This window comes from Enhydra lutris, unplaced genomic scaffold (genome assembly GCF_002288905.1).
Source record: "Enhydra lutris kenyoni isolate GAN:26980312 unplaced genomic scaffold, ASM228890v2 scaffoldscaffold27, whole genome shotgun sequence".
Lineage (NCBI taxonomy): Eukaryota > Metazoa > Chordata > Mammalia > Carnivora > Mustelidae > Enhydra > Enhydra lutris.
In genome coordinates this window covers 2,014,707-2,028,713 of record NW_019154111.1, presented here as the reverse complement: position 1 = coordinate 2,028,713, position 14,007 = coordinate 2,014,707, and the positions used below count along the sequence as shown (strand labels likewise).

Genomic DNA, 14,007 nt, shown 5'->3' with positions numbered 1-14,007 from the left:
AAGAAAGAAAAGAAAAGAAAAGAAAAAGAAAGAAGCTGTGACACCAAAACAGAGTCGTATTCTTTTAAGGCCAGCTGGGTTGAGGGTCCCCAGCCAGACGATCAAAAGGAAACTTACTTAGAGAGCAAATTACTGATAAACAAAGGGGTAAATGCCACAGGAAAATATATGCAAACAGATAAAAATAAATCATTACATTGAAGAAAGTGTTCTTCAAGGTGGGAATGGACAAAAGAGCAAGCTTGTCACTTTCCAGCTGGTGAAAGCAATTGGAGTAAAGTGCACAGACTTTTTCTTTTTTCCCTAAATTCTAAGAGCCACATTGTTGCACCTAACTCATGACACCACCAGAGAGCGCTCTGACGTTCCCCACAGCTGACACCTGTTGCGGGGTTAGGGGATGGCAAGCAGTGGGTCCTATGTGGAAATGGAAATACCCAGGGTAATTTTGTGCTTGATTATTTATTTAAATGCATATCAATAAACCCACTACTAGAGATTTTTAACACAAAAGATCTTGAGGACTACTCAGAAGTATGCATTTTTCACAAGCTTCCTGAGGACTGGAGACCAGATAAGCAAAGTCAGGACCATAACACATCTTGCATGAACTGATCTTTTTTTGGAAAAATAATGACTTTGTGAATTAAACAAGTAGATTTTTAAAATAACACATTTCAAAGTATTACTTCAAACAACACTTTGTTGGTATTTTCTTGAAAATTTTTATTAACTTAAGTTTAATTTTACATAGATAATATATGGTTTAAAAATTGAAACAATATAATAGAGACTAAAACTATTTTTACTTCCACCTTCTTTCTACCTCCTCCACTCAGTCTTAGTAAGCAATCATTTTGATTAAGTTCTTTTGTACCCTTCTAGTGTGTCTTTGTACAGAACCAAGCAAACAAATGCGTAATTCTTATGTTCCCCTTTTACTGGACAAAAGATGGTATATGGAAATGCTGACAGGCAACTTGCTTTTTTTTTTTTCCCCCAGTTAATAGTATATATCTTAGCTTTCTAGAGCAGGAAAACATTTGTATTCTTTTTTAGCATTGAATAATATTCCATTTTGTGGATGTATCTCAGGTTATTTATCCAGACCCTTCCTGATGGGCATTTGAGTTTTCCTGATCTTCTTGCTACCCTAGGTAATGCAAGTATTTTACAAACATTTGTTATTTGTATGCAAGAATGATTATAATTATATAATAATATAATATAATATAATATAATATAATATAATATAATATAATATATAATAATTATAGGATAAACACCCAGATGAGGGATTTCCGGGTGAAAAGATAAATGCATGTGTAATTTTCATAGATATTTCCAAGTTAGTCTCCACTTAGGTTGTTATCATTTTTTGTGAAGTGTATATTCCACTACACACTAGCTAATGGTCTTCTTTAATTCGATGTCAGTCAGGTTGGTGAACAGAGGTATTTCGATGCAGTTTTCATTCGCAAGATTTTTTCCCTATGGTGAAACACCATTTGCATTTCTTTTTCACTGAACCATCTGTTCTTTGCCACTTTCATTGTGCTGCTGGATTATTTTCTTCCTGATTTCTAGGAGTTCATCATATACCGGGGAGATCAGCCCTCATGATGAGGATTACAGATGTTCTTTCCATATTGTCGTTTCTCTTTTGATTCTGTGTATATTTTTCCATGAAAGTGTGTCATCATTATGTAATGAAGTTTATCTTTTTTTTTTTTTTCCCTCCTAGATTTTAAGTCATAATTTGAAAGGCAATAAAACGAAGCACTATCAAGTAAATGAGATCTAGGCCATTCAACTGGAGGTTACATTTCAGGGTCATCTTGTGCAGGAAAATAAAACACTGACAGCAACTTAAATGTACCTGCCCCTCAGGGAAAAGAGGGGAAGGCAGTGACTACCATCACATTTCAACCTGCCTGTGACTTTATGTATGCATCTCTCCACGTCCACTTCCCCAGCTCCCTTTTCCTAACCTTGATGTCTGAAGTCCACAAGCAGAGAGACAGGCTGACAACACACCAGTGCTCCCACACCAGCACCCGCTTGGAAATACTCTGAGCTCTCAGCTGTCGTTTTGTCTCGCGTAAGGAGCCCTACCCCTGGATAGCTCATGTCAGTTCCCCTCCAGACCACCCTAGAGGTTCAGAGTTGGCCAGAGGGACGGTCTGAGTATTGAAGGATCCCATTCCCAGATGAAAGATGTGGTCTCTGGGTGACAGTCTCAGGGGCAGGCCCTGGGTAGAAAGGGGGCCGGTGCTTCTTGGGAAGGTGTCTCCCCACAATGAGTGACGAGTTTACAGAAGGGCGGGTCCTGGGGAAACCAGCCTCTGTGGCAGCAGCCTCACAAAGACACACAGCTCTGGGGAGCCAAGAGCGTCCTGAAGAAAGGGCATGGGGGTGAGGAGGGGGCCCCCCTCCCAGCTTTGTCTGTACCCTGCCACCACCTTGCAACATGGGGAGTGATGTCACCAACCTGCCCTCCAATGCCCTGGAAGGAGCACCTGCTCGGGTGGTTTCTTCCAGGCTCTGATGGGCAGAACCGTGGGAGGGGGCGTTTTTTGTACAAAGATGTAACATTGTGGGGACAGGGGGCCACGGTGATTCAACTCTATGGGAAAGCTTTACAAAAACCTTTCTGCCTGTCCCCAACCCCAATTTCTCCACTTTTCTCCTGGGTCATGGGCCTGAGGGTGGTGTGAGTCAGAATGCTCCACCCCACCCCTGTTCACCGGTCAAGCCGACACCATGAACAAGGACGGGCTTGGATCAGGACTGATGCTTACAGGCAGAGAGCCCAGATGGAAGAAGAAAGCCTACTGGCACCGCCGGTGAAGGACTCCGGGAGAATCCTTCATCCCAAACCCCACAGAACTCAGGGCAAGGTCAGTGGGAAGGTCCATGGGAGGTGACCCATCCTATAGAGGAAGAAGCCAGAAATATCCTGGCCCTTCATGGATCTGGCCACTGGCTCCAGGACCCTGCCCTCATTTCCAGACACACATCCTTTGGGTGGACCCTCAGAAGGAGTTGAGAAGGTAGTGTGGGGCCTGCTGGATAGGCGCTGGCCATATTCTGTGGCCCCAAGAGTCAGCTGGAAATGTTCTGTGCAGTAGGAGGGGCTTTCTTATACCAGAGTCCTCCAGACACCAACACCCCATCTTCTTTCCATGCCTCAGATTTGTTTGTTTCCCTGCCCCACATCACTGTGTGAACACTGAACTTTTCTTTGGAGAAGGCACCAGGCTCACAGTTATAGGTAAGACATGCTCTGGGTCTTTCCAGGTCCCTTGTAGGGGAAAGCAGGTCCCAAGTGTCCATTTTAGAGTGGCCATATGCTGATGTGCTATGATTTTACCTTCGGCCCAGGGACAAAGCTGACAGTTGTCGGTAAGGTTGGGGGGCTCTCCAGACAGGGTGTGATGGGGACGATTCTATCCCGGGAAATGGGCGAGGGAAGGGATCACCCAGGTCTTGGGTCCCGGTCCCAAGATGTCATCCCAAGATGTCTGGAGATGTCGTCTCCACCTTTGGGAACCAGTAACCAGGAGGGTCCTGGTCTGGGCACATCCACCCAGCCACCGGGGATGGAGGGTCTTCTGTAAATTCAAAACTGAGCCTCAGTGGTTAAGGCAGAGGAGAGAAAGGAGATGGTACTGCTCCTCTGAGTAGTTATCTAACAGAGGGAAGCCTAGAGAAAGCCCAGAAGGAAATGAATGAGTGTTGACTTTGGTCTGTCTCCTTCACTGACTTGTGCTCTCTGTAGCGGCTTCATATCTTTCCTTGCTCTGAACTTCGTAGGAGGCCACACTGTGGCTCTTGTTTCTGACTGTCCAGGGACCTGGGCAAGCTCTGGAAGGGAGTAGGGGAAAATATGAAGCAGGGCCGGTGGCTCTGGGAGGGAAGAGGTCCACGAACGCACCAATCTGTCCCCGAATCCCGCTGAACTCGGCAGACGGGGGAGGTTCTGAAGTGGATCTGGGAGGCTGTGCTTTTGAAACACCCTACATTTTGGGGAGGGGACCCGGCTCACTGTTGTAGGTAAGTGCATCAGGGCAGAGGGCTGGGAACCCACAAGGAGGGACTGGGGTCCAGGTGGAGCATCCCTCTTGGAGGTTTAGGTTAAAGCACATTTTATCAGCAAGCTCTGAATTCTTGTCTTGATGCGGGCAGGCAGGGACAGCCTCCATCTCCAGTAATTTCATGGACAGGCTATGCTAGGTTTGTGTTCCCCTACTGGGAGGCAGGTAGTCTCCTCTTGGGGTCCCCTTGTCCAACTCCTGTCTCCTTGGAGGATGCCCCATCATGGCCTTGTAAATGGGAAGCCTCTCGCCTCAGAGCTGCCTTACTCTTGCTGTTTCCCTCCCTGGCTCAGAAAGGAGAGGGACCGGGAGAAAGGGCTGGGGGTCACACACCTGAATCGGTCCTCTGACTTGGCACTGCACACTACGCATTAGTCCCCCCTCCACACCTCCTGGAGCAAAATTCTGCTAAGGAAAGGGAGAGGAGAGCAGGCAGGTGTACTTGGGAGGGCAGGAACTGGACGCAGCCAAGGGAAGTTTCCCTACCAGGCCGCAGTGTTGTGTAACAATGAAAAACTGTATTTTGCAAGTGGAACCAAGCTGTCTGTCCTGGGTAAGTAAGAGGCTTCCTGGGGGGCAGTGTGTTGCAAGAGTGAAGTCCCAGGAGGACTCCCGGGACACAGCAGGGAAAAGGCTCAGGGAGTGTGGACGAGCAGAGGAGGTGCTGGAAGTTCTGGCGGACACTAGCTTCTGGAAGGAAAGGCCCCCGAGAGCAATTCCGGGGTTTGTCACTCCCTCGCTGTGCTGTGGAGCAACCAGGCCCAGCACTTTGGAGATGGTACTCAACTCTTGATCCTCGGTAAGGAGCAGGGCAGGGGTATAGGGCCGTTGTCCCTTGGACGTAGGGTCCCCGTCTCTCCTCCCAGCCCTGGTTGCTGGGGGTCAAGTCAACTCTCTTGTCCCTGGGGGAGCTTCCAAAGAGCTGTGGCGGCCACTCCTCTTGGTGCAGCTTGGCGGGTCCCTCTATTTCTCTTCCCTGAGTCTCCAGTCCTTAATATTTGCTCCTTACTCTTTCCTTGGTTCATCCTTCCTTCTCGTGTGTGCGCGCGCATGTGTGTGCCCATTCTAAGCCTGCTCCTCTTTCCCCATAGTATGCTTGGACCTTTCTCCTAACGGACCCCTCAGGTCCAGAGCCATGGTGGAGCCTGGTCCTTGGGAGCGAGGACTTGCCCTCTGGCAGGAGCCCTCCATGGGTTTTACCACGGCTGCCTGCAGCTGTGTTCCTATAACTCGCCGCTCTACTTTGGGATGGGCACCAGGCTCACCGTGACAGGTATGGGGCCGCACTCCTGGCTGGGGTTGTCTGTGTGTGATTGGTCAGTCCAGGAGTGCGGGTGGCAGGGAACAGGGGTGTAAAGGCAGGGCTCAGAGCCACCCCTTCCCTCCTGGAGCTTCGCAGACCCTCGGGTATAGGGCTCCAGATTAGCTCTTTGGGCTTTTTGTGTTCTCACTCTGCTTCTCTTTATTCTCTGGGACTCCTCTCATCTCTCCTGTTTTAAGGGTGTGTTGTTTGACTTTTCTCTCATTCTCTCTCTCTCTCTCTCTCTCTCTCTCTTTTTTTTTTTTTTTTTTTTTTGATTTGGATCTTCTCCATTTTCCCTCCTATTCTATCTCCAAGTCTTCACCGTTGACTCCATTTTGGTGAGTTGTTCTGTCTTCTATGTTAAAGTCCTTCTAATATCTACCACCCGCCCAGAACTCTGTGCTAGCCTTTGTCGTCCTCCTTCTCCATCTCGACTAGCCTCCAAAGATCCATATATGTCTTCCTGAAGTGATCTAGGGCTCAGGAGGCAGCGGAGGGCCAGATTGGTGAGACTGGGCTGATTTGAGGGGTGTTTCTGAGCCCTGAGGGTAGAAGTCCGTGTCACAGTATACTGAGGGCTGCAATGGGTGTCTGGGGGACAAGTGCTAGGCAAGATCAGAGGAGATACAATTGGAAACTTTTGCCATCTTAGTAACAGATAATAAATAAGGTTTAAAGAAGAGAAAATAGGGAGGAGGCCCCATTTTCTCAAACCTCAGGATCCATGCTGGACTGGTAGAGTAAGGGACCCATCACAAAACACTAACACACCGTTAGTGTACTTGGGGAGGAAGCGGACAGGTGGAGGACGGGGAATGGTGGGATGGATCTGTGCTGGGCATAGAGACAAGGCCAGAGGAATGGGGTACCTGGTCCTACCAGACTGGCTGGCTGGAGCAGAGTTTGTCCTGCAGCTGGAGGCTCATGCCAGCAAGTGTGATAACAATTAGAAAATACAAATTACTGGGGTCTGTAGTACCCAGAATCTTGGGGCTCATGGGACAGGCTGCGGGATGCTCGAGCAATTGGAAAGTGGAAATCTCAGAATCTCTGAGATGTAGAAAATGGGGATAATAGCACCAGCCCCTTAGGGTGTTAAATTGTTAGGGGCTAACTTTTACAGAAGTCTTTGTAAAAGGCTCGGCTTATTGGGGCCATCCTTTCCATTCGTGTGTTTATCAGCACTGTCCCAGCCTTTGGCCTTTTTCCAAAAGTGCATCTCAATCTTCTCATTCGAAACACGTCCCAAAATGTGGTTAAAGTGAAGACATCTGGGTTTCCCATACTTCTGCTCCAAAAAGCCATTCCTCTGGTCAATATGGAGCCAAATAGAGGGCACAGTCCATTCTGGCAAAAAGACGGGAACATGGGAAAGGGATGTGCTTTCTCTCATCCCTCTGTGTCTTCCCAGGGGCCCTGCCTTCCAACAATTCCAGAAATTCTCCCCTGTATCACGCATGAAAAGGGCCCAGGGCTTTGCAACATGAGCTCTCTGACGACACGGCCCTTAGACCGAAATTCGTTCATATCCAGCAAATATGACCTGAACTAGGATTTCCAAAGCTGGCAGGGAGGCTTGCTGGGCACTGGAAGGAAAAAAGAATTGGACCCATGGACAGTATCTTTTATGGGATTACAGCCATCCTGGGCAAGCTACCGCACACCCTGCGTGCCCCAGTGTAAATGGAATAAAGGTGAAACATCGGAAACATTATACCCAGAGGATTCTAGTTTCCTCAAAGCAGGTTACATGTTTAACTTACACATACACACACACATGGGAAAGAAAAGGAAAAGAAAAGTGAGTCAGGAAAAGCATTTAGAAAAAACTATAGTCAGATACAACGGGACAGTGTCTCCTCCAGGCAGCAAAAGCTAGTTCTCCTATGTGCTATCACAAGAACAGACACGCAGACACTTTGTACAAAAGGAAAGTGATAATTAGAAAAAGTTGATTTGGTTCCTGGGATCGTGCTGCTGGAGAGAATCATCAGCCTCAAATCCCAAGCTCATTCAGCTGTACCATAGGAAGAACCGATAGTCACCCACTGAAGAGGGCTTTGAACGAGGAAGAGAAACAGATAGACTCTCATGATAGAAATGGAACAAGGCCTTGAGAAAGAGACTCTGTCAAGAAAGCCAAGGAAATCAGGACACACTGCTACCTTAGGGGATGGAAGAGACAGTCGGTGGTGTGCACCCATGGGGTACCGGGAGGAGTGGCAAAGCTGAGTGAGAACAGAACGAAGACAGGACCTACTACTATATAATTTTGCTTTAGGATGACTCCATTTCCAGCTCTCTCTGTCTTTCTTTATTTCTGTCACTGTCCCAACCCCAGTCAGCTGTCAGACCAGTCCTGGTCCCAAATCCTTTTCCCTTGCAGAGAATCTGGAAAAGGTCAAACCTCCCACGGTCACAGTGTTTGAACCATCGGAAGCAGAGACCTCCCGAACCCAGAAGGCCACGCTCGTGTGCCTGGCCACCGGCTTCTACCCCGACCACGTGGAGCTGAGCTGGTGGGTGAATGGGAAGGAGGTCCAGAATGGGGTCAGCACGGACCCTCAGCCCTACAAGGAGCGGGTGGATGGGAATGACTCCAGCTACTGTCTGAGCAGCCGGCTGAGGGTGTCCTCTGCCTTCTGGCACAACCCTCGTAACCACTTTCGCTGCCAAGTCCAGTTCCACGGGCTCGGGGACGATGACAAGTGGCCCAACAGCAAACGGACCAAACCCGTCACCCAGATCGTCAGTGCCGAGGCCTGGGGCAGAGCAGGTGAGCGGGTCTGGGGGCTGGGCAGAGAGTGAGCTGAGCACAGAAAGGCGGTGCCCAGGCAGACACAGGACAGGGCGGGAAGACCAAAGCCCAGCATGAGGGTGAATGGGCACCCCGGGGCCAATTCCTCCCCCAGATCCTCAGCCCAGCAGAGCCCTGCAGCTGGGCCCCCCCTTCCCTGTGTGAGCCTGTGTGGCTCAGCACCGACGGGGGTGCCCCCAGCCCCTCTGTGCCACCACGTTCCACAGAGTTCCAGGATGGCATGGCTCCACGGGCACAGCACCAGAAAGACAGTCTAGGTGTCTAGTCTAGTCTCTTCTGTGTCTAGTCTCTTCTGTGAGAAGCCCAGTCCGAGCCTGGGGTCCGTGCTGACCAGAAGGCTGACTTGCTGCGTTAGCATTTGTGTTTGGCTCGTTCTTAATGGAAGCACAGCTTCCAAATAATTTTACATTAGCTTCAGGTGCGCCCAACTTGGCAACTTTCCGTCTGCTTTAGAAGATGGGGCCTCTCACCCATTCCCTCCCCCTTCTCTCTTTCAGACTGTGGCTTCACTTCGGGTAAGTGACCGTCTCCTCTGCTTGCTCTGCGTCTCCCATGGTTTTGTCCCAGAAGCCGAGCATGGAGAACCATGGACCCTAGGGTGGGGGTGGAGAGGCCAGAGTCACGTGCTCACAGGTCCCTGTGTGCTCTCCTTTCCTACCCGCAGTGTCCTATCAGCAGGGCATCCTGTCTGCCACCATCCTCTATGAGATCCTGCTGGGGAAGGCCACCCTGTATGCTGTGCTGGTCAGTGCCCTGGTGCTGATGGCCAAGGTAAGGAGGCGGGCAGGATGGGGCAGGCAGGTTGAACATCACACATGGAACATGAGGGGATCTCAGAGGTGACTCAGCCCTGATGTATCCTGTATCTCAAGGAAATTATAATAGGACGACCAGACTGGAGAGAAAGTATGGGGATCATTATGGGATGCTGCACCAGACGATGGGGAGAGTCAACCAGCTGTACCAAAATCAGCTCGCGAGTCAGGCTCCCTGAGCCCCATCCTGCTGTTCATGGCCCTTGGGAATTTAATCATGCCCTTTCTTCCTCAGGTCAAGAGAAAGGGTTCCTGAGACCAGCTCAGAAAATGCACCCTGAATTGCTCATCATCCTCCCTGAGATTCTCCCTAACATGCTCCCGTCTGCGTTTCTAGAAGTTAATCTCTCTCCACCTCTTATCTCCTTCCTGCTGGGATATCTGTCCCTTCTCTCTGCTTTCCTGCAGACTGAGCTCCTCAACCCTGAAACGGAAATAGACTAAAACAATAAAAGTGTCCTGCCAGGCCATGCTGTGTCTCCGGGGTATCTATGAAGTTCTGTCCTTTAAAGATTTAAGGAAGGCCCCACCCCTGCCACATACAGAGGGACTGACTCTTCTTTCTAAGCAAGGCTTCTGGCTCCTGTTCATCCTGATTGAGAATGGGTTCCACCGTCCATACCCAGGCATTCTGGGCTCCTAGAGTGTAGGGTTGGTCCAAAGGGCAAGGAGCAGGGGACACCCGTGTAAGGATGGGCAGAGGCGAGCCCTAACCCCACCTCAGGACAGGGCCCAGGATAGGGCAGCCTATGGGGTTGAATGCTTGGTCATTTTTCAATTCCAGACTCAAATTTCATTTGTCATGTGTTTGGGTTTTATCTGTGTCTGTTCTGAATGCCCCCATCTCATCTTGTTTTGAGATTTCAGCAGAAGATACAGCTCTATTCTGCATCCCTAGGTTAGAATCCTAAAGAAGGCACAGAGTTGGAGCTACCGATAAGTGAAGCCCAGTGAAGGGAGCATCCCTTCAGGCCCTGAGGGAGGCATGGGGAAGGGGCTGAGGTGTTGTACCTGAGCAGCCCTTCCCTTGATGGGGTAGACAGCAGGCCACCCCAAATGCAGCATGTCAGGCACACCCGCCAGGGGCAGTGACAGTTACCTTACTGGGGTAAACTCTCCAATCCAGTCGCATTCACTGCAGCAGAACCCTGCACTGGGGGGAGATGGCGTGAAGAAGGGATGTAATCAGGGGAAAGAAGACACAGACCCACAGACCGGTGAGAGAGGCCAAAGATAGGTTCGTTTAGGCAGGAAGTTAGGGGTGAGAAAGAAGTTTGACAACCAAGAAGGGAGGGGTAAGGTGGAGTGCCTTATCGGTGGCCTGCTTTGTTCCCAGTTTGGGGCTGGGCATTGGCACCAGTGTTGTCCCCATTCATCCCCAGCATGTCCCTGGAAGCAGGTGTCCTCCCTCCTCCGCAGGTGAAGAAGCCACAGTTCATAGATCGAATGACTGGTAAGCAGTGACACGTGGCACATTCTCTTGAAGATGGAAATCCAGGAAGTTTGTTCCAAGTAATAGCCAGAATGGTGTGACTGTCACCGGGTGACCATGGAGTAGCCTCACCCCATTTCCAGCGTAGGACCCCAGGAACAGACCAAAGGGCGTGTTTGTTTCTTAGCAGTGTAGTAACAAAGGATCACAAACTTGATGGTTTAAAGCAGTAGGAATTTATTCTCTCCTAGTTCTGGAAGCCACAAGTGCAAATTCAAGGTGTCCATAGGAACGCACTCCCTTCAACAGGTCTAGGGGAGAATCTTCTCTGTTTCTCCCCACCTCTGGCATCTTGGTAGTCCTTGGCTGTGGTGGCATCTCTCCGACCTTATGCCTGCTTCCACATCACCTTCCCATGTCCCTGTGCCTGGATTTCTCCCTTATTTTTTTTTTTGTATCAAGATGGGAGTCATTGGATTTAGGACACACCCTGAATTCAGAAGGATTTCATCCTGGGATCCTTGACACATGCACCTACAAAGACCTTGTTTCTGAGGTTCCGGGTGGGCATGAAGTCTCAGGGGACACTATTCATCTGAAAGCACCGAGTGTCCAGGAACTAGAGGGGAGGGATTCTCCAGACCCAACTCCCACAGGCCAGGAAAGGACACAGCCCAGGGCGAAGGTGGCCTGGGGAACCCTTCACATGCCTGTAACTTCCCATCAGTCATAATTATTTCTACATGTCTCAAACTGCAGCTCAGTTTTTTTTTTTCTTGTTGCTTATTTGTTTTTATAATGACTTAAAAGCCCCAAAACAGGGGACAGAGTTTAGGTGCTAGATCAGCACCTGCAAGAGCCGTGCCTCCTATGCTTTAGACACACGTGGTGCCTCCTCACAAGGCTGGGACTGGGAGAGGAGCAGCTGAAGGGACAAGTAAGCTTCTCAGAGAAAAGAGGGCATTGTATGGACCAGAGGGGGTGGCGTGGGACAGGTGTTTGTGGGTGCAGAGCAGTGAGGAGGGTGAGCAGGAGCAGGACATAGATGGAGGAGAAGAAAACCCCACACAGAAGGAAAACGGGCTCTACAGGCTTGGTGATCCTCACTGGGGTGTACTGAGCAGGGGCATTAGCAGCTGGGTGGATGTGAGCAGAGATGCCTGTGGGCACCTGGGGTTTGCCAACGTGAGGGACATGAAGAATGAAGGAATGTCCTCAGGCGGATGAATGACCCCCCCCACCCTCCTGCTCCATGAGACATAACGGAGCTGGAGAAAGTTACAAACATCATCTGGTCCCCACTGCACACCCTGTTTGACCCAAGGAGAGCCCCCTTCCCCATATCCTTACATCTGTTTTCTTGTCTCCCTCAGACGGCAACCCCCAGCCTCCCCAATATTCAACTCACAGCATTAGGATGTTAACCTCTTCTGCCTCTGCCCCTCTCTCTGGAATCCAAGTAGGTCCTTCTGGACCAATTCTGGGCATCTGTCCATCCTTCCCCAGGTGAAAGTGAGCAATGACAGGTTAGATGAGAGGTGATCATATCATTTAGTGCACAAATAGGGACACTACTGAGGGTGAGAGATAGGATTCTGGGACAAAAGAAATGAATTAGCAGGTACCTGGGTGGCTCAATAGGTTAAGCAGCTGCCTTTAGCTCAGGTCATGATCTCAGGGTCCTGGAATTGAGCCCCGTGTAGGGCTCCCTTCTCAGTGGGGAGTCTGCCTCTCCCTCTGCCCCTCCCCCTCGCTCATGCATGTACCCTGTCTCTCAAATAAATTAATAAAATCTTAAAAAAAAAAAAAGTGAATCAGGATTATCCCAGCAAACTGGGACACACTCCCATTCCAATTAAAGATTCCAAATTCCAAATTCCAAAGAATTTCTGGGTCCAGAGAATGGGAAGCACTGAAGCAATCCCTCATGGGCCTAGGCCTGTCTGCCTGTTCTAGTCTCAAGGCTCATCTAAACTTCATACCATCCAAGAAACCTGTGGGCAGAAGGTAGCCCAGGGGCAGGCTCCACAAGTGAGACCAGTACAGGGCAAGGCATGCTTCTTGAGTGATGAGACTTAGAAGCCAGCTTTCTCTAGGATGCCTGGGGTCCCCAAGTTCTCACCATTTCCCACCTTGGGGACTCACCCTGGGCAGACTCTAGGAGAGGAACCTCAACCCTGTGACCCTTAGAGATTTACTTAGAAACTAAGAGGCAAAGGGGAGCCTCCAACTGGTCACATCGTCAGGAGACCATCCTGGTAGGGAGGGAGGTTCCTGTGGGGAAGGTCTGCTCAAGCCATAGTCGCTTGCCCAGAAAAATTTTCCTATCAACACTAAGTATCTGTGAAAGACTCACATGCCTTCCTCCTGCTCATGGCCAGGCTACACACGCTGGGCAGTGGGGATGGGGGCGGAAGGTGCTGGGACCATCCAAGAGACAAAGACTTTTTTTCTCTTAAGTGATTAGGGAAGAAGGAGGGAAAGAAAACAGAAAAAAAAAAAAAAGGATTTTAGAACAAGAAACGGTGGAAAATGAGCAGCAGATCCTGGTAAATATTAATATCTCCCTTTCCTGCCCTGAGGCATTTCCCTATTTTTCCTCTTCCACAGGGACCCAGGGAAGGGCAGCCTGACTGATCTCAGCCTTTACCAATCAGTGTGACACACAGCCCTAAATGTCCTGTGTAGGAGGAAATCATGAGGTCACTACTTAGGGGTGGATGTGGGAACAGAGGATTGGAACTTGAAACCAAAAACACACTCAAGCCGACGTATTTTCATGTAGGGGTGCTAGGAGATGCTAATGGGGATCAGGAATGGCTAAAACCCCCAGGTCAATTCTTAGCACCACTACCGACCTACAGATGAATTGCTCTCCGGCTCACCCATTGACTTCTTCTCAACCTTCATGACCAAGTTTACTTTTACCCTGTCCATGAAACCACCCTATGCCCATATAAGAAGACTCACGGTATGGAAGGCCACCAAGCCCAGGCAACAATTTTAATTACAATTCATTCCCATTGTTTGTGGCAGTCTCCTGAAGTTACTGGAATGGTGATTTCTGGGTCTTAACCCCATAATCTGAAACGTTATCCACTCCATCTGGGCCCCAAACACAAAGAATTTCCTGCCTTAGTGTAGGGCTGGATATCCTCCCCTCTAAGTTGGAGACTTTCTGTTCTCGAGCTGTGTTTATGGACCTGAGGTCCCCAGGTTCCTTAGCACACCACTCCTCTCTGCCTTTCCTGAGGATTTGTGGTGACGGCACCTGGCCATACCCTGAATCATCTCCCTCCAACAGAGGACTTAGTTTCTGCTCACCACACACCCACATGGGGACTCTCCTCCATTTCTGTCCACTGTCCTTACTTTCATTGTACCTGAAGTCCTAATAAGGTTCCCTCCATGGGGAGGATGGGGTCACAGTGACAAGTGAGTGGGTCCGTGTGTCAACAAGAGCCCACAGACATGACTACCGCCCCAGGAGCGTCCTCAGCCAGTTCTAAGTATCTCAGCCTGTCCTCTGTGAGTCTGAGGGG

The 14,007-nt window shown here is 49.7% G+C and overlaps 1 gene segment (V, D, J or C); it reads left to right on the top strand.

The window, feature by feature from the left end:
- The window catches only part of LOC111151950, an 83,723-nt gene extending 74,220 nt beyond the window's left edge, over positions 1 to 9,503 (top strand). The window contains 5 exon segments of the C gene segment in view: positions 3,234 to 3,274; positions 7,787 to 8,176; positions 8,716 to 8,733; positions 8,883 to 8,989; positions 9,269 to 9,503. Of these exon segments, the coding sequence occupies positions 3,234 to 3,274; positions 7,787 to 8,176; positions 8,716 to 8,733; positions 8,883 to 8,989; positions 9,269 to 9,289 (577 nt within the window).
- The last annotated feature ends 4,504 nt before the right edge of the window (positions 9,504 to 14,007 follow it).